The sequence below is a fragment of the Ambystoma mexicanum genome, chromosome 14 (genome assembly GCF_040938575.1).
Source record: "Ambystoma mexicanum isolate Mex_15411 chromosome 14, UKY_AmexF1_1, whole genome shotgun sequence".
Classification (NCBI taxonomy): domain Eukaryota; kingdom Metazoa; phylum Chordata; class Amphibia; order Caudata; family Ambystomatidae; genus Ambystoma; species Ambystoma mexicanum.
Genome location: NC_090940.1, coordinates 636718567 through 636742529, shown reverse-complemented (window position 1 = coordinate 636742529; position 23963 = coordinate 636718567). Strand labels below are relative to the sequence as shown.

General features: G+C 47.4%; 1 protein-coding gene across 5 annotated transcripts in view; it reads right to left on the bottom strand.

Moving 5' to 3' along the window:
• MARK3 (microtubule affinity regulating kinase 3) overlaps nucleotides 1-23963 on the bottom strand; it is a 606883-nt gene that overhangs the window by 222064 nt on the left and 360856 nt on the right. For all 5 annotated transcript variants that reach the window (XM_069638126.1, XM_069638125.1, XM_069638123.1 and 2 more), the window contains exon 10: nucleotides 17385-17484. In XM_069638126.1, the coding sequence (XP_069494227.1) occupies nucleotides 17385-17484 (100 nt within the window). The remainder of the gene's footprint in view (nucleotides 1-17384; nucleotides 17485-23963) is intronic.

Below are 23963 nucleotides of genomic sequence, written 5' to 3'. Positions count from 1 at the left end.
GGCCTTTGCCGGGTGGATCAAGGCCCTCACCACCTTAGGGGCGTCCTGGGCCTTCGCCTTGGGGGGGGGGTCAGCACCTCGCTCCCCCTTCGAGATCGACCAGGTCCGCTCCAGCGGCCTACCCGGGTTCTCGGACTTCCTCTTCCGGTACGTTCGACTACGAGCCAGCCAGAGCACTGGCTCGTAGTCGAACGTGCCGGGGAAGTAGCACCCTGCTTGGCAACCGAAGAGCCCGACCTTTCGGTGCTCCCAGTGCCGGCGGACTCGCGGTGCTTGGCCTTCTGTTGGGCCCCTGTCGCCGGGGCGCCCTCACAGGACTTAGAAACCCGCTCAGACTTCTTCGCCTTCTCGCCTGCTGTGCCCTTCTCCAGCCAGGAGGCGGGAACAACGATCTTGTTTGGTCCGTTCCGAAAGGTTCTTGCAGAACGCACAGTCTTTCTCCACGTGCGTCTTGTCCTCATGGAGGCAGTAGAGACATTGCGAATGCTCGTCCTCCTTGAAAACGTTCTGTAATCCGCATCCAGGGCAGCACCTGAACAGCTTGGATCCGGGCGTCGAGCTTCCCTTGTCCTGGGCCATGTCCGTTGAGGTAGGCCGCAGATCTTCCGGAATCCTCCAAGAAGTATAAACGACGAAAACTTCACCCTTGCGGGGCGTAGAGAATTCCGAAACGGGTCCCCGTTATCGGAAGTAGAAATGGTGGAGCTTGAGGCTCGATTAAACCGAAAAAATGAGAAAATCTCCTGAAAAAACATGAAAACGCAGTAAAAAACTCGAGAGCTAATCACAAGGACTCCCAACACTTGAGCGTGCGGTAAAAATTTGAGGATGGCTGCCAGAGACGGGGCTTAGGGAGAGGGCAGTCATTGGTTGGGGGCAGTATGACCCAGAGATCAGTGATTGGTTACTACTAAGAAAGACAGATCAGAAACGAAACGGATACTGATTTTTTCTTTACCAAGGATTCCCAGCCCGACGACGGGGAATATTCATGAGCATGTGAATCCATGCCAGACCCCATGCTGGAGAAATTTATCATTTTAATACTTAAATGCAATACTGGGATTGTGGAAAAAGGGAAAGGTTAAGGACGGAAACAAAGGGTAACAGTTCTCTGAACAGGCAGATACTTTACAATCCCCCAATGAAGTATAGGTCAAACCATTGCCAGCTATACAAGTAACTTATGTATGACTTTTTGAGGGCCAGATAAAAACAAAGTCAGAGGGTAAGAAGAGTCTTCAGGGAGCCAGGACCGCCAATGTCAGTTGAACAAAGTCTAGTGGAGCTGCGGCATTCTGGTAGATAGCACAAAGTCTTGCACAATGTTATATGAAGTTTGTAGAAAAGAATCAATGTAGGGCCACAGTCTGGGATGCTTGTGAGAAAGCAAAGATGCAAGCAACTCTGCAAAGGGCAGCCAATGCAGGTCTCCAGTAAGGGCAAGCAAGCTACAAACAAGAGGAAAACACCCATAGTTAGACAGTACCTTAGGTCTGAAGAAAAGGATCCAACTAGCTTCGGTTCTGGTTGAAGTCCTGCAGTTCCTGGGCCTCAGTCGTGGGGATAAGAGGAAGGACGTCTGTATGACACCTGCACTGCAGTTCGAAGGTCTGCGGCGGCAATGGGCTTACTCCAGATCAACAGCACTTCGCTGTTTCAGCATGCCAGCAAAGAGCACCACTGTGGTTCTTGGACACCTTGAAGGCTCTCCTTGCTTCTAGGGTCCAGCACTGTTGAGGTGGCTCAGGCCACCCAGCTTCGGGAGGGTCCTCAGGATCTTCCTTGAGCTCAGTGCTGGCTTAAAGACTATGCACTTGTTCCTGGTGTTCTGGTCCCCTGGCACTCCGCTCCAGCCGAAGCGAAGTACAGCCAGCAGGGAGAGGGGTTCCGTTCAAGTTAGTCTTGGGGTACGTTGGTCCCACCAACCCAAGCCAAGAAGTAGTCGGTTCCGTGCTTCTCTAGTCGATACGAACATTGGAGCTTCAGCACTGCAGCAGGGCTTCAGCAGCCAAACCAACAGTCCAGGCTTCTCTTCTAGTCTCTGCTTCAGTTCCGTCATCCAGTTGTCGACTCAGATTTCCTTGCAAAAGACGCTGACTTTTATGCAGGTTTCTCCAGTTCATTTGCAGCATGTCACTCACAGCAGGGTGGCTATTCTCCAAGGACAGCCAGCCAATCACCTTTGGGTGCATTCCTGTAACCCAGGAGACCAAGCACAGGAAGTTTCAGGAACATTCCTTGCTTGCTTCCTGCCCTGCCAGACGATTGAGCCAGAGGCAGGTTTCAGTACTTAAGTCCGCCAAAGACAAAACGAACAAAAGGTTTAAATCTGGTTTGGCACACAGTAAAACCCAAGAAAGACCTCACAAACAAGAAATGGCGAAAAAAACACCAGGGCCATTTTGACAATTGTCAACCATGGGTGGTATACTGCAGCTGAGGGTTCACACTGCAGTAAACATGCACAATGTTAGTGTTGGGTAAGATTTTCATAGAACTGGTTGTTAGGGAGAATTCTCTGTAGAGGCTAATTTCCCAAACCTAGTGAGTCCCCCAGCAGCTTGGCTGGATTTTTGGGGTTTATTTTTTTCTCCTGCTAAGAGTAAGACTCTCTTTCTCCCACTCTTAGACATGATTTGAGGTGTTCCTTTGACTTTGTATGTGTTTTATGGGCTATGGGGTCCTTTACCCCATAGGGCTTCATGTGTTTTTTGGTATGTGGGTTACACAGCACCCTCCGTGCAGTAACCCAGGCGTATCGTAGCAACCCCCAAACAGACTCCATACCCTGGGACTGACTGTCTCCCAGGGCATGTAAAGTCACCATTGGCTTTACTAGTCTTAAATTGTGAACAGAACCAGTACAAACCATCATATTGTGGACGTACTGGTTGGAGCAATTCGATTGCCCCGGGGTCTGTTGTTCGAGGGGGCACTGTCCAGTCCCCCCCCGACCGGAGTTTTGGCTGGTGGCAGTGGATACTACTTTTTATATTCGACCGCAAATATATTCCTATGGGATTTTCCCATTGTTCGAGGCTACCACTTTTTAATATAGCCTCGAACATACCACCGGTTTATTAAATTAATATAGATTCACTGGTTGGTATTTTTTCCCGAAACACTGTTCCAAAATGGCATTTGAGTTTGCTTCTGTGACTCCAACCCAAGCCCTTTGTTCCACTTTTTCTCCACAGAAGCCTCCAAAAGTGGTACCACTCTGGGTACCACAGGGGGGCGTGGGAGGGGGGGGTTCAGGCACCCTGGACTGAGTTGCCTTGGCAACTCAAGTCGCACTCTGGTGTGATTGGCCCAGTGGTGAGCCGCCCGGCTCACCACTTAGCATGTTTGAGTGACAGCTAGGACTGATGAATGGGGGTTTTCTGCATAAAAGCAGGGCCTTGGGGACTGTAACTTCAGAAGTCGCCACAGGACCTAAAGAATCGGAGGAGGGAGAAGCCAAGCCGACCTGCAACGATGACACCACCGGTGGAGCCCTGCTGAACCGTCTCACCACTTTTCCCGACGACAGAGGAGATCTCCAGTCCGGAGAGACTTCCTTTGACTGGTGGGGATAACCAGTTTGCCTGACTTTTCGCCTTCCTGGACCATCCCGGGGCCGCCTTGCCTGTGCCAAGCACCCCGGCAACCGGAATACCACGGTTTACCACTACCGCGAAGAAAAGGGTAGTACCTTGTAACCGGAAAACTCCACGGCTGGTTTCTTCCCTGGCAGTGCAACAACCTTCATCTTTCCTCCACGTCGAGACCTCCTCTTCCTCTTGACGAAACACCGACTTGCACCCGCTGCCAGGAACAACTGCCCCCGCTGGTGCGTTCTTCCCATTTCAGGTACTGTGTCCCGCCTGGCTTCCCTTGCGACAGATCGTTCAGGGTGACCGTAAATCCTCGACTTTCTAACCTGGGTTAGCCTGGGGCCTGTTAACTAACTTTTCCTGACTTTAACTCAATCTTTCGTGAACTAGCTACAAAGACTCTTTGGGCATAACCCCACTGTGTGATCCTGGACACATTTCGCTTGCTGTCTCTAAGAGTGGGCCTGGCATTTCAACTTCCTTGCTCTCCCGTAGACTTTGCCTAACCTGCCTCTCTGTGGTTCATTGAAAAGTGTTGAAATTGTGTGCTTTCATAACTCTGCCTTTTCCCTCCCTTTTACTATAACTTAGAGTGCCATCTTAGTTTAAGCGCTCACCTCTGTCTGAAAATAAGTGGTGTTTCTCACTAAGACTTGTCTAATAAGTAATTAGGGATATATTTATATATATTATATATATAAGAGTGACTGTTGAATGTACTTAACTTTTTGTGCTAGTGTAATTTACAAGTGTGTCTTTAAATAATTATATACTTTTACACCAAAGCTCTGGTCAGTGTTTACTTGTGCTACTGTATCTCTGTACACTCTATATACTGCCTAACTCATCTTGAGAGAAGTCTGACTGCTCAGCCACAGCTACCAGGTAAATCTGGGTGGTACAGACTGCTACCAACTGGGTTTACTGCCAACCACCTGTAGTCCTAAATCTTTTGCAGTGGTCCCTAAGGGAACTGCACAGGTTTCTGCCTAACACTGGTAAAGCTTCCTGACTTGGGTCAACCCCAAAACATTTTGCTTTAGTAGTGGGATATTTTTGATTAATACCTCTGTGTGGGAACCTGTTTCAACACCAAAAGAACCATTTACTCTTTATGGGTGTAATTTATTTTGACTCCCCATAGTGTCTTTATAAATTATCCTCTAACAACTTATTGGCAGTAAGTGCCTGTTGCTGGGTTGCCCTAGGGGCTCTTTCAACTTACTTATGCTAATCTTGGGTGAACTACAGTTCCCAAGGGTAGAAAGGATCTTTGAATCCCTTTTACATTTTATGAAACCAGCACACCCAACCTTATGTGGAGTGATTGCATTCCCCCAATGTATGCTTTCACACAAACAATTCTGTTAGTGACAAGCTTACCTTCAATGGCTGGTGGCAGTGATACCTTATATTCATTTGGTGCACCTTTACTGCGGGCTGTGTGGACAGCTGCAGTAAAGGCACCTAAGGGCGTTAATTTTACCAACGTGGCACCTGTCTTTTCACCATTTTTGTCCTTTCTTGTTCCTTCCCCCTACATCCAGGGCGGGTAATTCCTTTGTGTAAATTCAATCTTCGACGGTAGTCCCCTTGACTGTCCACCCAGGCTCCAGTCCGAGGGCAGGCAGCGAGGGAGGAGTCCAAAACCCCACAGCCCTTTGTCTTCCTTCTTGCCTGAATGGGGACAAATCCCAGTTGTGGGGGGGGCGGGGGGTTGGAGGAGGGCTGTCCCGATTTGACAACCAGACCCCCCCCACTTGTAAAATGTGGTGAGAATGCAGAGGTTGTGCTGTAGTTCCTGTCAAATACTGCCAACCTGGAAGCTGAAGAGAAGTCGTCCACTGGAACCGGAAAGGATGAAGAAAAAGCAGCTGAAATTATTTCCAGCGACAGGAGAGCCTGCTGTGTAACCGGAGCCTGCTGCAGCCCTTCCTGCCAATTGACCTGGGGACTCTGGAAACGATGACCCAGAGCCTGGTGAGACCCACTAGACTCAAGATGACCTGCATTTTGAGCCATCCCACGCATTGTTGCGACCTTGCGTTACTGCATTACCCCAATACCCTGGGACCTCCAGACACTGCGGTGCACAGTCTTACAAATTCCGAAGCTCAGTGAAACTTCCACCAGGATGCACAAGATCTCCAGAGACGAAGCGAGTCCAAAAAGTCCCAACAGAGTGCCGGCCCTTTGTAACGACAAGAATTCAACAGCGATTTTCTGTCTTAGCCTGCGCTCCTTGAAAAGGTGCCAAATCCGCAGACCGCATTCAGCCGCGAGGAAAACCTTGCCTAGAGCCTTCATTGATTCCTGCTGTAAAGTTCTAGTTTTCAGTCACCACGACAAGGAATCCTCTGACTGGGTATTTGGCTGCAGACCATAAAGTCCTCCTGCTGCAAAATCGTCAATGCTGAGGTACTATGTTGGCATAGGCATGTACTTACCTTAAATCTTCGGACTTATGTGTAGCTGTGGGGTGTTTTCTGTGATTGAGAGGCCTCTCATCCAGTGCACCCAGTCCCCACTGTTAGAATCCTTCTAGGGTGTCTTCTGTGAAGCCCTTGGATCCTCTTCTAACCCTAGAAGTTGCTAGGAAGAATTCTCAGAAATGTACTAAATCCCCTCCACCTTAGAGACCCCCACCAACTTTGCTGGATTTTGAGGACTTGATTTTTTTTTACCTGTAGAGAGCAAGACCCTTTTCTTCCCACTCATGCATCCTAATGTGATATCTGAACTTTGTGTTTCTTTTGGTTTTGGAGTCTGACAAACTCCACAGGCATCTTTTACATTGTGTCACACAGCACCTTCAGTGCAGTGGCACAGGGAAGTACTTCAGGTTTCCCAAGGTTTAAACACCTTCTCTGGGATAAACTGTTTACCAAAGCATTAAAGTGAAACTGACTTTACTTACATTTGTAACTCTAGACCCGGCAGACACCATTTTAAAATAGGGTGCAGGAGGGTTGCGTAGTATCCCCTTTGTCTAGCTTCTCAAGTAACATTTTTAATGTTACCTTTTCCTCACTGAATGGCTGGTGGCAGTGGTTTACCTTTAACTATCGTGGTGTGTATTTACCACGTGGTGCGTTTGCAGCTGCAGTAAAGCACCCAAGGGTGCAATTTGTCAAAATGGCCCTGTTTTTTCATCCACCATTTCTTTGGTCGAAAGGTCCTTCATGAGATTTACTCTGCACACCAAAACCAGGATTGGTCCCTTCATTCATTTTGCCTTTGGCGGGATTCATGAGTGAAGCCTGCCTCTGGATCCAGGGTGTCTGGGGTGGGCAGGAAGTGAGGGAGGTGCCCAAAACTCCCATGCTTAGTCTCCTACGAGACGCAAATGCACTCTGTAGTGATTGGCCAGCTGACTGTCCGGACAACCACCCTGCTGGGTGACTGACAGATAGGCTGGAATGAAAGAACTGAATAAAAGGCTAGGCTTTTGGCCTGGAAGGCAGAGTCGACCACTGGACGAAGGAACCGAAGAAAAACTTGACAAAGATGCCTGCTGCAACTCCTGGACCATTGGTTTGCCCAGTGAAGCCCTGCTGCTATGCTGAAACTCCAAATTTGTATCGACAGAAGCCCCTGCAAGGACTTCTACCCTTGAGCTGGTGGGACCAATCAACTCCAAATTAAGCCACCTGGACATCCTCTCAGAGCTGGTTGAATTTCCACAGAGTTGCTGCTGGAAACCGAAAAATGCCAAGGAGGGGGAACACCAGATTGTGTGTGTTGCTTTTAAGCTGGCCAAGAGCTCCAGGAAGATCCTCCAGACTCCCAGGAAGCACGACTGACCAAGCCTGAACCCCCTTAACAGAGTGCAGGACCCCAGAAGCAAGGAAAGCTCATCTTGACAGCCAGGAACCGCAGTGTTGCCATTTGCGGTAGAGGCGAGGAGCTGAAACACCAAACAGCTACTTGTTTGAAGATTGCCGGTTGCGAGCAGTGACCGTCCCATTGCAGTGCCAGAGTCCCCAGAAGTCCTCCCTCTTGTCCCCACGACTGAGGCCCAGGAACAGTGAGACCTGCAGAGATGCTCACGACCAGAAGCCATCTGCTGCACTTTTTCTTCAATACAAAAAGGTACTGTAAAAGTCTGCGAGAACTTACCTCTTGCTCTACAGTTTCTTGCATCTTCTACTACTCACAAGTCCAATGGCTTGTGGCCCTACAGTGATTTTTCTTTTTCTGCAAAGACGTTAAAACATTGTGCAAAGACTTTTCTTACTTACCTGCAAGGAAGTGCTTCAGCTCATATAGACTTTTGCCCATTGACTTTGGCTTAGCCTGTTCCACTGAATGACTGAGGGATCTGAAAGTATTTGCCTGCTTAAGAATATTTGTGGTCTCTTGTATATTCTAATAACCTTTTTCTTTGACTTACTCTTAAATGACTAAATGCAACATATATATTAATGTCTCCAGCACCCTAGCTATTGAAGTCACCCAAGGGCGTAGGTTGGGTCTGTGGGCCATCCCAAAAGGGTACTTAATGATCTGGAAATATTAAGAAAGTTGTCAAGGAGAATGCTCATATATTTGCCAATTCCCTTCACATTAGAGACTCCCAGCAACTTTGCTGGATTTTGAGGTTTTACCCGGAGAGAGTGCGAGCCTTCCCCCCCAACTTGTTGATGTATTTTGATGTGTTTTACTCGTGTTCTTCGATTATGGAGTTTTAGACAACTCTATAGGCATCATCTTTTCATGCGTGTCACAGCACCCTCAGTGCAGTGATACAGGGAAGCCTTTTAGGCTGTCCCAAGGTTTACATACCTTCCCTGGGATAAACTGTTTCCCAGAGAATGTAAAGTTATATTGACTACTAGTCTTTTCAAATTCCTAGACCCCAACACACCCTATCTTACAATAGAGTGTTGGAGGGGTTCCCTAGTATCCCGTGTCTAGATACTAATGTAACAGTCAAATGCTACCTTTTCCTATCGAAATGGCTGGTGGCAGTGGTTTTACAACAAACTACCATGATTTTTCCCGACTGCTAACACCAGTAGCGTTAAATTGCGGGAGCCATGTTTTTCCAGATGGCGTCTGAGCCCCCTCTGTAAAAACAGGTCCCGGTCGTCTTTGACCATTTTTGTGGAAAGGTCCTTCGGGTTTTGCTCTGCGTGCCAAACCAGGTTTGGTCCTTTTTTCCATCGCCTTTGGCGGGCTTCACGACTGCAGAACGCCTCTAGCACCAGTGTCTCTGATGTGGCCAGGAAGTAAAGGAGGTGCCTGAAACTCCCTGTGCTTATTCTCCTATGAGACCCGAATGCACTCTGGTGTGACTGGCTGGCTGTCCAGCAAGGACAGCCACCCTGCTGGGTGAGTGGCAGCTAGGCTGGAATGAATGGGAGGAAACTGGATAAAAGGCGAGTCTCTTGGCTTCGCAGGCAGAGTCGACCACTGGAAAAAAGAACCGAAGACGAGCTTGAAGAGGACAGCTGCTGCAACTCCTGGACCGTTGATTTGCCCAATGAAGCCCTGCTGCAGGTTCGAATCGCTACGTTCATCTCGACACAGAAGCCCTGCAAGGACAACTTCTCCCTTTGAGTTGGTGGGACCAATCAACTCGTAAGCCACCTGAATACCATTCTCGGAGCTGGTTGTATTTTCCCCAGAGTGCTGCAGGAAACCGAATAACCAGGCAGAGTGACACCAGTTTGTGTGCTTAACTACAGCTACCGGAATTGAAGATTTACTAAGTGCCAGCTTTGACCAGTCCCGGTGCAGGAGTCCCAACGTCCTCCCTCTTGTACCCAAGACGGAGGCTCAGGAACAGCGAGATCTGCAGAAACGGCCAGGAACAGAAGTCTTCAGCTGCATCTGTCTTCATTGTAAGGTACTGTGAACACCCGAACAGGAGAACCTACCCCTCACTGCAAAAGTGCTTGGAACTTTTGCAACTTGCAAGCCTAGTCGGCTTGTGACCAAACATATGAGAAGTTTGGCAAAGCCTTTTACGTTTAACTATTTTTATCCTATACAACACTTTAGCCCATTGACTCTGGCCTAACCTATTGAATTGGCTCCTCTGACTTAACTCAAACTATTTGCACTGTAAAAGTAACTGTAAATATTTGTTTAAATTAACCTATGCGTGTTTGCTCCTACTTCAAAGTATTGTGAATGCCATTTTGGTCCTACTTGAAAGTAGTTTAAATGCTTCAGACCCATACAGTGTAAAGTACTGAAGTATATTATTGTGTGATATAGATTGCCTCTTTCTAGTGAAGGTTTTATAACTGACTGTTGAATAGATTAATAGGTGTTTAACCAAGAAACCTTGAGTGCAAGTTTATTTGAATACCTATGATTGTAGACCTCTCCAACATCCTTACAGCTCACATTCTCTCTTGAGATAAGCCTGGCTGCTCAGCTACGCTACCAAAAACTGTAGTACAGACTTATACCAAAGGTTGGTTTTGGTTACACCTGTAGTCATAGTTGTGTGTATGGTCCCAAAGAGTACTGCATACAAACTCTGCCTAACACTGGTGGCAGTGGTTTCCTTATTCCTACCATTGTGTTTCTCCCACGGGTTGCAATTGCAGCTGCAGTAAAGCACCCATGGGTGCCCATTTTGTCTAAATTGATATTTTATTTCTAACAAGCTCGTACACGAGTGTTTCAGAGCGCGACAAGGCAAGGGAGGGGAACAGGGGAGAACAAAAACGATCTTGCTAGGCCCAGTGACATTGAGAAAACGCAAGTGCATGGGGGAGGGGGAAGTGTGGAAGAGGGAAGAAGTGGAAAGTACAGAGAAAAGGAGAAACCAATAAAGGCAATAAACAGGTGTAGTGCAGCCAGCAATTGGCAAGTGCTGGGTTTAAGGCAGCAGACAGGGTAGGGCTGATAAGTGCAGGAAGAAAAACAGGGGGGAACAGGACTGTATGGGTACAAATACAGACCCCAGTGCAAGGGGTGTCACGGAGGCAGTGCGGGAGGGTGGCAGGGTGAGCAGGTACCTTTGCTCTGACGACAGAAGGAAGCCAGGTGCACGGTGCCAAGAGAACAGATCAGCAGAGGAGAGGGGGAGCGAAGACAGAAGCAAAGAGGAAGGTCTTGAGGTGCTTCCGGAACTGGAGATGGTTCGCCTCAAGTTTTAGAGTGGCAGGGAGGCTGTTCGAGGGAGGCCCCAGCCGAAGACAGATCAACCCCTAGCTCGTTTCTTTGAAAAACGACTCACCCTGAGGGAGTTGGAGGTAGAGGAGCGAAGAGCTCGAGAGGGGAGGTATTTGAGGGATAGCTGAAGGTATTTTGGACCCAGGCCTCAGAAAGCCTTGTGGACAATCCAGAGGGTTTTGAATTGGAGCCAATGGAGAGATTTCAGAGCTGGAGAGATGCGATCCCAGGGAGTAGAGGCAAGTAGATTTAGAAAAAGGCTGTTACAATAGTCTTAAAAGGCCCCAGTCTTCTATTTCACCCCCCCCCCCCATTTCTTGTTGGAAAGGTCCTTCTTGAGATTACTCTGCGCGCCAAACCAGGTTTGGTCCCTTCGTTCAGTCTTTGACAGGCTTCACAAGTGAAGTTCGTCCCTGGCTCCAGCGTGTCTTGCAGGGCAGGAAGCCAGGGAGGTGCCCAAAACTCTGTGCTTAATCCACTTGGTTACAGGAATGCACCCAAAGGTAATTGGACGACTGGCTGTCCGGCAAGGACAGTCACCCTGCTGTGTGATGGACAGCTAGGCTGGAATGAATGGGAGAAACCTGCTTAAAAAGGAGAGGCTTTTTCGCTTGGTTAAGAACTTGGAAATGACGCCTGCTGCAACTCCTGGACTGTTGGTTTGCCCGGTGAAGCCCTGCTGCTGTGCTGAAGCTCCGAATTCGCCTCTACTAGAGAAGCCCTGCAAGGAGACGTCTCCCTTTGAGTTGGTGGGACCAATCAACTCCAAAGAAAGCCACCTGGACATCCTCTCGAAGCTGGTTGTATTTCTACTGCAGTTGCTCGAAAACGAAGAGCCAGGGAGCGCTGCTTACAAGTTGGCCAAGAGCTCCAGGAAGCTTCTACGGACTCCAAGGAAGCAGGACTGGCCGAGCATGAGCCACAACAGAGTGCTGGACCCCAGATGCAAGGAAAGCCCATCTCAACAGCCAAAAGTCTGCAGTGGTGCTATTTGCTGAGACGCGAGGAGCTGCAACCTTGACGTGCCAATGAATAGAAGCTGGTCCTTTTCTGTCGCCCCAAGTCCCATTGCAGGTGTCCTCCAGACCTCCTCCCGCTTGTCCCCACGACTGAGGCCCAGGAACACAGGATCTGCAGAGCTGCACAGGAACAGAAGCCAGTTAGAACGTTTTTTCTTCTAACCAAAAGGTACTGTAAAGTCTAAGAGACCTTCCCTTATTTTGTAACCTCACTTGTTCTCAGTGGAGACTGGTCTTGGTTGCTTCTGTAGAGTTGCTAACCGATTCTTTACCTCACAAGCTTAATCAGCGTGTGGCCCTACTTTGATTTCTTCTTTTCTACAAAGACTTCTAAAACATTGTGCAAGTCTTACCTACCTGCAAGAATTGCTTCAGCTCACCTAGACCTTTGTCCAATTGACTTTGGCCTGGCTCCCTGAATAACTTCTTCCCTCTGTGTTTTGTCTTCCTTCCAGGAAGGGGCTAACTTACTTTGCATTGGGGGTTACCAAATGTACTTACCTGCTTCAGAATATTTGTGAGATCCCTTGTTTTAGTCTAATCTTTTTCTTTGACATACTCCCAAGTTTTGCTCTAAATGCAACAGTGATATATGAATGTCCACACTGTCCTAGCGATTTAAGTCACCCGAGGGTGTAGGAATTATCTGTGTGCCATCCAAAATGTGTATTTGCTGATTTAGAGAAAATAAGTGTATTTCAGAGTGTATTTGTTTTAGCTTTATATTGCCCCATCTAAAGAAGGCTTACTCAAAAGGACTTAAATTAATAATTGTTTAATCAAGAAACCTTACTTGTAAGTTTATGTGAATCTCTGTGGAACTCCCCTACAGCTCGCATTGAACCCTAATGTTCCATCTTACCAGGTATTACTGTATGGGCTGGATCTTTCACTCGTGGATTAAGGCGATTACCTTAATGTTCTACAGGGTACTTTATGGAAAAAGGTGTTAGGTCTGGCTTCTTTGTTACCCAATTCTATAGGCATCACGAATTGGGGTTGGCGTCCTTAAAGGCATGTTAATTATGCAGACAGATGCTTAATTCTATGTCAAGACCGGCGGCGATCATTATGCTCAAACTCTTTAATGACACTTCCCAAAGCAGCTATTTTCAAAACTTCACACCTTCAGTATAAAGAAAACCTTTTTTAACAGTGAAATAGGAACAAACAAAAAACAGTCCACAAAACTACCATGATCTGGGACTACCAAGCCCCACAAGTCTGCAGTGTTCTTGTAGTTTTGATCTCACGCTGAACACCAATTCGGGGAGTAGCACTGTCCATGCCTCACTTCCTGCCTGTACTCCTTAGCTGCTTCGATAACACATAAGTCAACTTGATTTTAGCGCTCAGTATGGAGATAGGTCAGTACGATTGTGATGGTCTGAGAGCAGCGCAGCTAGAGCAGATATTACGGTAAGAAGAATGTGTCTGTATTAGAGATAGATTACCTTTTGAAGATGAGTGGGTGCACGCAGCGGGTTCTGCAACGGCAGGGGTTGCTGATCTTTAACAGAGGGAGTGTATTCTTGAAAGCAGTGCGAGCACCGCATCTCGCTCGCTTCAGGTGACTGCTCTCATGCGCGGTACCGGAGAGGCCGCATTGAGGTAGTAGGTCCTTTCCAGCTGCATAGCGGCTAAGAGGAAAGGACCTACAACGTTCCCCAATCACATGGGGAGCGCATCGATTCTTGCATGCGCGTTTCGCCTTTGAGGGAATTTTACACTGCGTAGAGCGAAGCATTCTCCGTCCACAAAACTTCCTGGAGGGGAAATATATAGCGCAAAGCCTCTCGTCCACACTGCCTCTGCTAGGCATTGGCAACCCAGGCACAAGACAAAAAAAATAATCAAAGGGATTTTGATATTAAAGATCAGACTATCTAGAAACAACTTTGCCCATAGTGAAATGGAGGGAAGCACCACTCCTGAATACAGTGATGAGTGGGAAGGAGACAGGGACCTGTCTCAGTTTGAAGACGATCCTGGGTGATTCGCCAACAATCGCGGTATCCCAAGGGGTGAGACCCATTCAGGAGCGCCTAGAGGTGTTCGAATCCCTCGTAGCAATGAAGGTCCCTAAGAAGGACTAGAGTGCTCAGCCCGGAATAGGGCACATAAAAGACACAAGAGGCAGGTGCCAGCGCAGAAGGGTGTGGACAAGACCCGGAAGAGCCCCCACTCTTCTACCCCCCCCCTTCTCACCCCACCGGTCCTTTCAACAAGCTGACAGCAGCTTTTTTGGGGTAAGACAGCAGTGTCAAACCTCAGACCCCCTACCCCAGGGGTGTTAAATACATGGGAAGCCGATTAATTGATATTTAATTTCTATCGTGCTCGTAAACAAGTGTTTCAGAGCGCGACAAGGCAAGGAGGGAGGGGAACAGGGGAGAACAAAACAGCAATCTTACTAGGCCCAGTGACATTGAGAATGCGCAAGTACATGAGAGAGGGGGGAGGGGAAAAGTGCATGGACGGGGGAAAGGTGGAAATTGCCAAGCAAAGGAGAAACAGATAAATAACAAATAATAAAGGCAACAAACAGTGGTAATGCAGCCAGCAATTTGCAAGTGCTAGGTTTAAGGCAGCAGACAGGGTAGGTCTGATAAGTGCAGGAAGAAAAAGGGGGGCTGTATGGATACAGACCCCAGTGCAAGGGGTGGCCCGGAGGCAGTGCGGGAGGGTGGCAGGATGAGCAGGCACCTGGACCCAAAGGACAGAGGGTGGCTAGGTGCATGGTGCCAAGAGAGAACAGATCAGCAGGGGAGAGGGGGAGCGAAGGCAGAAGAGGAAGGTCTTGAGGTGCTTCTGGAACCGGAGATGGTTCTCAAGTTTTAGAGTGGCAGGGAGGCTGTTCCAGAGGGAGGCCCCAGCCGAAGACAGATCTACCCGCAGCTCGGTTCTTATAAAAAGGACTGACCCTGAGGGAGTTGGAGGTAGAGGAGCGAAGAGCTTGAGAGGGGAGGTATTTGCAGAGGGATAGCTGAAGGTATTTTGGACCCGGGCCCCAGAAAGCCTTGTGGACAATGCAGAGGGTTTTGAATTTAATCCTTGCATCCACTGGGAGCCAGTGGAGAGACTTCAGAGCTGGAGAGATACGATCCAAGGGTTTGAGGCCAAGGACAAGTCTTGCAGTCCTGTTCTGGATTAGTTGCAGAGGGCGGAGAGTAGAGGCAGGTAGATTTAGAAAGAGGCTGTTACAATAGTCCAAGCTAGAGAGAACCAGAGCTTGGGATACAATCAGCTTCTGGGGGAAGGAGAGGAAAGGCAGAGTACCTCTGAGGAGGTGCAGTCAGAAATTTGACTTTTTAGAGACCTCAGATGTGGGCGGAGAAGGAAAGGGAGGAGTCAAAGATGACCCCGAGGTTCTTAGCCTCGCAGGTGGGGGTAGCAGGACGGCCAAGGGAGGCCAGCCAGAGAGTGAGAATGAAGGTGGCAAATCCTCACAAAAAGGGGGAGGACTAGGTCGAAGAAGTCCTTGTAGAAGAGAAGGTGGACAGTGATGGCAAGAGCCCTCAGGTACTGGACGGCATGTTCGAGCCAGACAGTATAAGACACCCGGAGTCCTCAGAATCACTGGCTTCCCGCAAGGTAGCTCAATATATGACCCAACGAATTTGCAAACCCCCAGAGAGGGAAGAGCGCTTCAGAATGAGGGTGGAATATCCCAGGCCGGATCTCCCAGGCAAGGTCATGGCGACTCCGTATCTAGACGCCAAAATGGTCATTTTTGTGACTAAAGCCACGAAAGACGTCAGGAGAGGTGTAGACACCACCTGAAGTCCTGCCATGATGAAGTGCTGGTTATGGCAGGCCCCCTTGCGAAGATCATGGACTTTGCGGAAAGATCCAGGGACACTGTGGGAGCCGGTGGAAATGTATACACTGGCCAGCTGGGCGCAGACAGCGGTTTGCCAAGAGGCTCCAACAACCAGACAATTCCTTGTACATTGACCTCCAGCAATTATTGAATGATTCATAGATATCCTCAGTCAGTTTTAAGCTTAGGATGCAGACCATACTGGCAGGCTTGGGTGCAACAGAAAAGATTTTTTCTGCAGGTAAGGTAAAACTAAAGCCATTTAGGTATGATTGGATGATTACTTTGGAAGGACTGCACATGTATTCCACATATTCAGAATATGTGAAATTCCCACATAAGAGAAAATGTTGGCCTATTCAGCATGTTTCCCTTTCAGCAAATTATAAGCTTAATCAACTGCATACAGGGGAGAGGACTGGGCATTAGAAATCTACTGATTTATACACAAGCTCGGAATGTCGCTTTTGCAGGTCAAAGGACCAGACAGACCTCACGACACTGGGTTGCTTGTCCTGGCTGGATTAGCTCCAGACTTCGGATATTCAGTAGATTCAGTGAATGTTTTGGGATGGAATTTTCAAAAATATATTTTCTGTTCAAGGCTTGTGGGATGAGAATGTTTCATTGATCATTGCTATGTTTAATTAAAGGAAATTAATGTATTAAATTAAATGAATTAATTTTAACTATGTTTTATTAATGTATGTTTGCATTCTGTGTAAGGTTTAATTGAAACCATATCACAAAAAAGAAACCCTCGAAACCATCAATAAAGTCGTTGATCTTGCATCTGTTGTGTCAGTGTCATACTTGTGATAGATGCCCTGCCTCCCAAATATCAGTATGGTGTAAGGCCTAACTTTTCCTATAGCTAAGGTACGGATTTAGCACACTTAAAAATAAAACTTCGTGAAGTGTCTCCAAATCCAAAGGCTCCCAGTCCTGCATCCTCCAGCTGCAGGTCCTGCAGGATAAATGCCTGCGTCCAGACCTCCAAGTCTCTTCCCAACAGAGTCTCGGCTTTGGCTGTTGCGTGTATGGGTCCTCCCCTTTTATACAGCCGAACCCTATTAAGCGGCCATTGGTGTGAGTTGTTGGCTTGACCTTCCAGACCATAATTAATCCAATCAATGAGACAGGCCAGACCTTCAGTGTTGGATGTCTTCATACCCCTCTTCCTCGTCCCAGCGCCACAGTGATGTTTCTAATAGAAATTGTGTATTACTCCTAGTTGCTTCCTCCTCTTCTCAGTACTCAGTGGGTATTTATAGGGTAATAAAATGTCTGAATGAAAATAGCCCATGAAGGGAGGGTAAGTCAGTGTCAGGAAAAAAGGACATACCATGTGTCGAGAACATCCCATTCCCAGTCCCCTAAAGACCGTCCACCCAAGTGATCCTTGCCCGCTTGTCCACCCCCAGGGTCAGGATTCAAGAGCGATGTCCTTTCCCTGGCCACCTGCGCAGAGGATCCATGGGCAGTAGGAGGCAGACTACCCTCAGGTTTCTCACATAGCATAGTATTGCCATCCATTGCATGGTGCTAAAGTTTCACCTCTCAGGACCCTGTCCATGCACTAAGGGGCTGGGAGGCGGGGGGGGGGGGGTGGGGTGGGAGGGGGGGGTTAGTGTAAGACAACCTTGCAGTGCAAGCATAAGAACATTTCAAGTCACATTAATACAAAAAAGATGCATATGAAGTGAACTGTCTAATTTTGTCCATTAGCATAATGTGAATGAAACTGTTGAACCAGCACATTCAACGCATTTAACAGTACACAGAAAAAAATAGCAATTAAAAATATACCGATTCGTTTCTGGTCAGAGATATCCAGCTGAGGTTCAACAAAAGGCTTGAGTTCATCATCTTCGTGTCCTGAATTGATCCATCGGTCCTTCATAATTTGCTAAAAAGATTTTAGATGTCAGTCAATGTACATTTTGCTAGAAAAAAGCGACCACAATTACATTTAAAATTACGCAATTGGCATGTGCAGGGTGTAGCCCTGGGAATAAGGGTAACTAGCCATTTTGCTTATTTGTAAAGCGCACCAAGCCCTTGGGCATCTGGGTGCATATCTTGTGTTATCAGCGTTACATATTTACATTATGCAATTGCATACATAATACAAAATGACATGTTGCACAGTATTTAGAAAGGGCAGTTGACATTCACAATAGTTTGGTGGTAATCAGTTTTACACTGAGCTTGAACATAGGTTAAGGGATTAGTTATACATGCTGCATAGTACATACAAAGGGCATCATTCAGAATAGTCTGGTGGTAGTCAGTTTACACTAAGCCCGAGTACAAGTTGACTGGTAGATTCAGTCTGAACTGGGCCAGGAGTGACAGAGGTAGGTGCATTAATGTTCTTGCGCTCGTAACCAGGTTTTGACTTTATAACCCTTTTTGGAGGGAAGGGGGAGGGCAGAAGGATGTTTACAAATGCCGTCTTTAAGATCACAAAAACTGCCAAACTGCTTTGATGTTAACTGCCCTTTGTGCAAGATATTTTATCCTCCGGTTTGAGGAAGAGCAATCGCTTACACCTTCTCTAGTATGGCAGAAGCAAAGGGGGAAAATAAAGTGGCCTTGCTCTATGCACTGTCCATCAAAGAAGGTCCCATTCCAATCCATCCATCCATCCATCCATCACCTTCATCTTTTATGAAAGAGGGAGATCTGGGCAGGTGCTCAGTGGGCTCTCAAAGAAAGGAGGAGAAACGTCCAATACCTGGCAGAAGAAACTAGAGTTCCAGTGCTCAAATGCCCAATCTTTTAAAAGGGGTGTTGAACAATAAATTGCTAACTTTCACAATTTGCCACTGAACTATACTAGATTGAAGGAGGTATTGGACAGGTTGCAGGAAGAAATTGCAATTGGTCTTAAGAGGACTGCCAAATGACAGCCACTTTGATATGCAGAGTCTACTATGGAAGCAGAAGGCAATTGCATCAGGGGACAGCCCTTTGTCTTGCTTTATACTTCTGGATAAAATGCTCAAGTAAAGGCTTTCAGACGGCACAGAAAGAGTTAAATTCTGCAAGCAGTATTCATTTCACTTGTGATTAAAAGTCCCTCAAGAGAAGGCCGGGCTGTAAGAACTAAACTAATAGAGATAAGTGGTTATCTAAGAGAATTCTAATGACAGGAAGCCCAGCTTGTATTGCACAGACAATGGTTAGGGAGGACAAATGGGTCCCCCATTAACACTTGTAACTCCAAGAGTTTGACAAGTACAGGTTTCCTGAAGCTGGAACAGATTGTGTTTAGCTCATATGCACAATCAAAACACACTTTCAGAAAAAGCAGTTCAAGTTTATAAAACTTGAAAGCACTGTAGAGTCAAAAACAGAAAAAATATAACATTAACTGATCAATGTGCTCCAATTTAGTACTTTCAATGAAAATAAATAATTTTATGGTTGCTGGTTGTACATTCGTGCAGGTAAAGTCCTAAACGACCTTTGGCAAGGCGCACTGAACCTTTTAATTAGGACTGATTTCTCTACTGCTTTTTACTTCATGAGCCCAAATATGCGGCTTCATCCGAGAGAATGCTCCATAATGTGCCCATGAGAGATCAATGAGCTCAGTACATGTCACGCTAGAGATAGTATTACTAAACACGCCCTGTCGATGTGTTTGAGTTTCGAAAACACAACTTGTAATATTCTGCGATTTGCACTAGATGTCGGACTATGCAGAGCATGTGAATCCTTCGCGCATTGAGGTCCCTCAGATGGTTTGTTTCCGACATGAGATTGCATAAAGTGTAGCTCGAGTACAGATGTGATAAAGCAGAGAGTGATAAACCAGAAAACATCCATGCACCTTCTACTCCTGCAGGGGACGAAAGGTGGGCACATGTGATTCTAAGCAGATACAAGCACCAGAAATACGATTACGGTGAGTAATGTATCCCTTCTGGAGCTTGTGGCTTTGCTTAGATCACATGCCCTGCGGGCAGTATCTGGAGAAGGCGGTGGAAAGTTAAGGTAAAGAGGTTTTAGGACAGCTTGTCCCACCTGTGAATCTGCTTTAGAGTATCAATGCAATAATGCTGTGTGAACGTATGGATGGAGCTCCATGTAGCAGCCTTGCCAATGGTGTCCAGCAGGATGTTTGCAATGAAAGCTAAGGTAGCTCCTGTACCTCTGAGAGTGTACTCGGTGTGAAAGGTAGAACTTTCTTGGATAGGGAATAGAGCTGTATGCACTTGACTATCCATCTGGAGATGGCGTTCTTCCATATGTGATCGCCTTCTCTACCCGGCGTTACGGAAATAAAGTTGGTCTGCTTTTCCTTATGGGTTTTGTTTCGTTCACATAGTACAAGACCGCCCTCCCTCCATACACTTGATGTACGCTTTCTGCCGAGTTTGATGGATTTTGAAAGAAGGTGGGAAGTTCTAGGGATTGTGTCCATGGAGCTTTGAAATGAACTTCGATGAGAACCTAGGACATGTTCGGATGACAACCTTGTCCTTGTGTATAATGAAAAAAGGGTCTTGTTAGGGAGAAATCTCAGAAATGTGCCAATTACCTCTACCCTAGTAACCCCCAGCAACTTTGCTATATTTTGAGGGCTTTTTTAAACTGGAGATAGTGAGACCCTTTTGATTTTGTACACTTTCTTTTGGTTGTGGCGCCTGACAAACTCCATAGGATCAGATTTTACATTGTGTCACACAGCACCTTCAGTGCAGTGGCACAGGGAAGTCCTTCAGATTTCCCAAAGGTTCAAATACCTTCTCTGGGATAAACTACTGTTTCCCAGAGCAGTAAAGTGAAATGGACTTCACTTGTGTAACTTTGGTGCTGGAGGGTTTACCCATTATCACTTTGTCTAGCTTCTCATGTAACATTTTTATGTTACCCTTTCCTCACTGAATGGCTGGTGGCAGTGGTTTACTTTTTACTACCATTATGGGATTTTACAACGGGCTGCGTTTGCAGCCACGGTAAAGCACCCATGGGTGCCAATGTCAAAATGGCTGCAGTCTTTTTGCACCATTCTTTGTGGACAAGTCCTTAAGATTTACTCTGCGGGCCAAACCAGGTTTGGGCCCTTTGCTCATTTTGCCTTTGGCGGGATTCAAGAGTGAAGCCCGCCTCAGGCTCCAGGGTGTCTGGTGGGGACAGTAAGCGACGGAGGTGCCCAAAACTCTGTGCTTAGTCTCCTAGGAGACAGGAATGCACTCTTAGGTGATTGGCCCGCTGGCTGTACGGCAAGGACAACCACCCTGCTGGGTGACTGACAGCTAGGCTGGAATGAATGGGAGCAAGCTGCCTAAAAGGCTAGGCTTTTTTGGCTTGGAAGGTAGTCAACCAATGGACGACTGAATCCAAAGAAGAACTTGAAGACACTGCAACTCCTGGACCGTTGCTTTGCCCGTTTAAGCCCTGCTGCTGTGCTTAAACTCCAAATTCGTATAGACAGAGAAGCCCCTGTAAGGACAACTTCTCCCTTTGAGTTGGTGGGAACCAATCAACTCCAAAGTAAGCCACCTGGACATCTTCTCAAAGGTGGTCGAGTTTCCACGGCAGTCGCTGCTGGAACCGGATAGCCAGGGAGAGAAGCACCAGATTGTGTTTGTTGCTTTTAAACTGGCCATGAGCTCCAGGAAGATCCTCCAGACTCCCAGACAGGACTGACCTAGCTTGTGCCACCTTAGAGTGCAGGACCCCAGAAGCAACGAAAAGCCCATCTCAACTGCCAGGAACTGGGCTGGTGCTATGCGCAGTAGACGCGAGGAGCGGAAACACAGAATTGCCACTTGTTTGAAGATTGCTGGTTGCAAGCAGTGACCGTCTCATTGCAGGAGTCCCCAAACGTCCTCCTCTTGTCCCCATGACTGAGGTCCAGGAACAGCAGGATCTGCAGAGCTGCACAGAAACAGAAGTCATCTGCTGCACTTTTTCTTCAACCTAAAGGTAGTGAACAGTCCAAGAGACCTTACCTCTTGTTGCGAAGCCACTTGTCCTCGTTGTAGACTTGCTTGGTTGCATTTGTAGAGTTGCTATCACCTTTACCTCACAAACCTAATCAGCTTGTGGCCCTACTTTGATTTCTAACCTACAAAGACTTTTTAAACATTGTGAAAGACTTTCTACTTACCTGCAAGAAGTGTTTCAGTTCACCTTGACTTTTGCTACCATTGGCTGGCCTGGCTCCCTGAATGACTTCTCTCTTCTGCATGTGTTCTGCCTTCCTTCCTGGAAAGGGTTGACTTTGCATTGGGGGGTTATTGAAAGTACTTACCTGCTTGAGAAACATTGTGTGCATCCTCATTTTATGCTAAACCCCCTTTCTTTGACACTTCTCCAAAGACTATTCCAAATGCAAACGGTGATATATTAACATCCATAGCACCCTAGCAATTGAAGTCACCCAAGGGGGTGGTTGTGTCTGTGAGCCATCCCAAATGGGTATCCACCGATTTTGAAAACTAAGTGTATTTTTGAAGTGCATTTGTGGGTTGCTTTATATTGCTCCCTTTTGAAGAAGACTTATTCTAACTGACAGATAAAATTCATAATTGTTTAATCAAGAAACTTAAGAGTTTATTTGAATACTTGTCACTGAATCGTGTAATTCCCCTACAGCTCATATTGACCCCTCTTGCGATAAGCCTGGCTACTCGACCACACTACCAACCTCTGTAGTGCAGACAGGGTTGTTTTAGTGCACCCAAAGGGTACTGCATACAATCTTGCCCAACAATCGGACATACAGACAATCCTGGAGGAGATATGGGGTATGAGGACGGACATGGGAGCAAAATTGGCTGCTTTAACAGCCAAGTTGACCACTCTGGAGGATAGAATGGATTGTCGAATCAAACATCTACATGCTCTTGGAAACGCAGATGGGGGCCTGCTCTATGGAAATGGAGCGCCATGAAGAGGAGCTACATCTCAAGGTAGATATTGAAAACCACGAGAGAAGGAACACTCTTAGGATCTTCAGACTCGTGGAGGTGGAAGGGGAGACCCCGGTAGGCCTGGAGCACAAGGTACAAGACATAAGGAAGGTGCTAGGCTCGGGAGACTGAAAATGCCACTATAGACAGAGTTCACCGGGCTGGGGTCGAGCCTGAGGACCGAGGTCGGTCCTGGCATGCATGCACTACTATGGCGATAAGGTCAAGATCTTGGCAAAGGCAAAACATGAGAGAAGTTAACTATGGTGACTCAAGGGTGACCATCTTCCATCGGCGCACACCCTACTGAGGCAGACGAAATGTGGGGCCCTCACTAGATGGCTGCAGGAGAAGGGGTTGAGGTACCACTGGGGATAACCCTTCTCGCTGATATGAGTGTGATTGGGAGATACACCATTTAGTGGCAGAAGACATACAAAGGGTCACAGAGGACCTGGTCAGCAGTCAGGAAGGCATGTCCTCGGACCGGGGCAGCAAGGGAGTGTATCCCAAGAGGTGGCACTGGGGCCCGGAAGCGATGCATGGGACAAGGAGGGCAAAAGGAGGTCAGAAATATCAAAAGTTGAATACCCCTCCATCTTGGAATGCTGATACCTGAAGGAGACACCTGTACACTGACATTGAGGACTTGCATCTTTTATTTACCACCCTGTCCAGGACGGGGGACCCGTTTGCTTCGGTTCAGCTCGTTTGCCTCTTTATGGCTGCCGGAAGGGTGATAAGTTGAGCAGCCAGACTATCATTTGAGTTGAAAGAATGAGAAACTGTTCTCAGGGAGCTGCACGTTTGGTGGGGGGGTGGGGAGGGTGGGCTGGCTATATTTGTTGGGGGGCGGAATTCGGGAGTTTTGGTTTGAGATTTAGTTCGGAGCCGGGGGATTGAATTCTCCCCAAAGTTGGAGTATGTTAAAGTGAAATGACCGCTTCACAGGGGGTCCACGGTTGCGGAATGAGTCCCTGTTGGTTCGACAACCATGCTCAGCAAGGTGGGAGTATGGGGTCGGACGCCTTGACCTACAGTAGGGAGAAGGGATGGTTGGTGAGAACAGCACATTCCATGGGATCAACACACTGAAAGGGCTTGTAGCCTAGTTGGATACAGGAGGAGTAAAGGGAGTTTGGTGAAGAGGGGAAATGGCTGAACGGGCGGTTGGTACACTGAACGTTAAGGGTCCGAATTCTCAAATTAAGAGATCCCCGATGTTAGGGAGAATTCTCTTATAAGGCTAATTTCCCAAACCTAGTGAGTCCCCCAGCACCTTTGCTGGATTTCTGGGTTTTTTTTTCTCTCCTGTTAAGAGTGAGACTCTTTTACTCCCACTCTTAGACATGTGAGGTGTGTCTTAGACTTATGTGCTTATGGGCTCTTTTTACTCCATAGGGCATCATCTGTTTTTCTGTATGTGTGGTACACAGCACACTCAGTGCAGTACCAC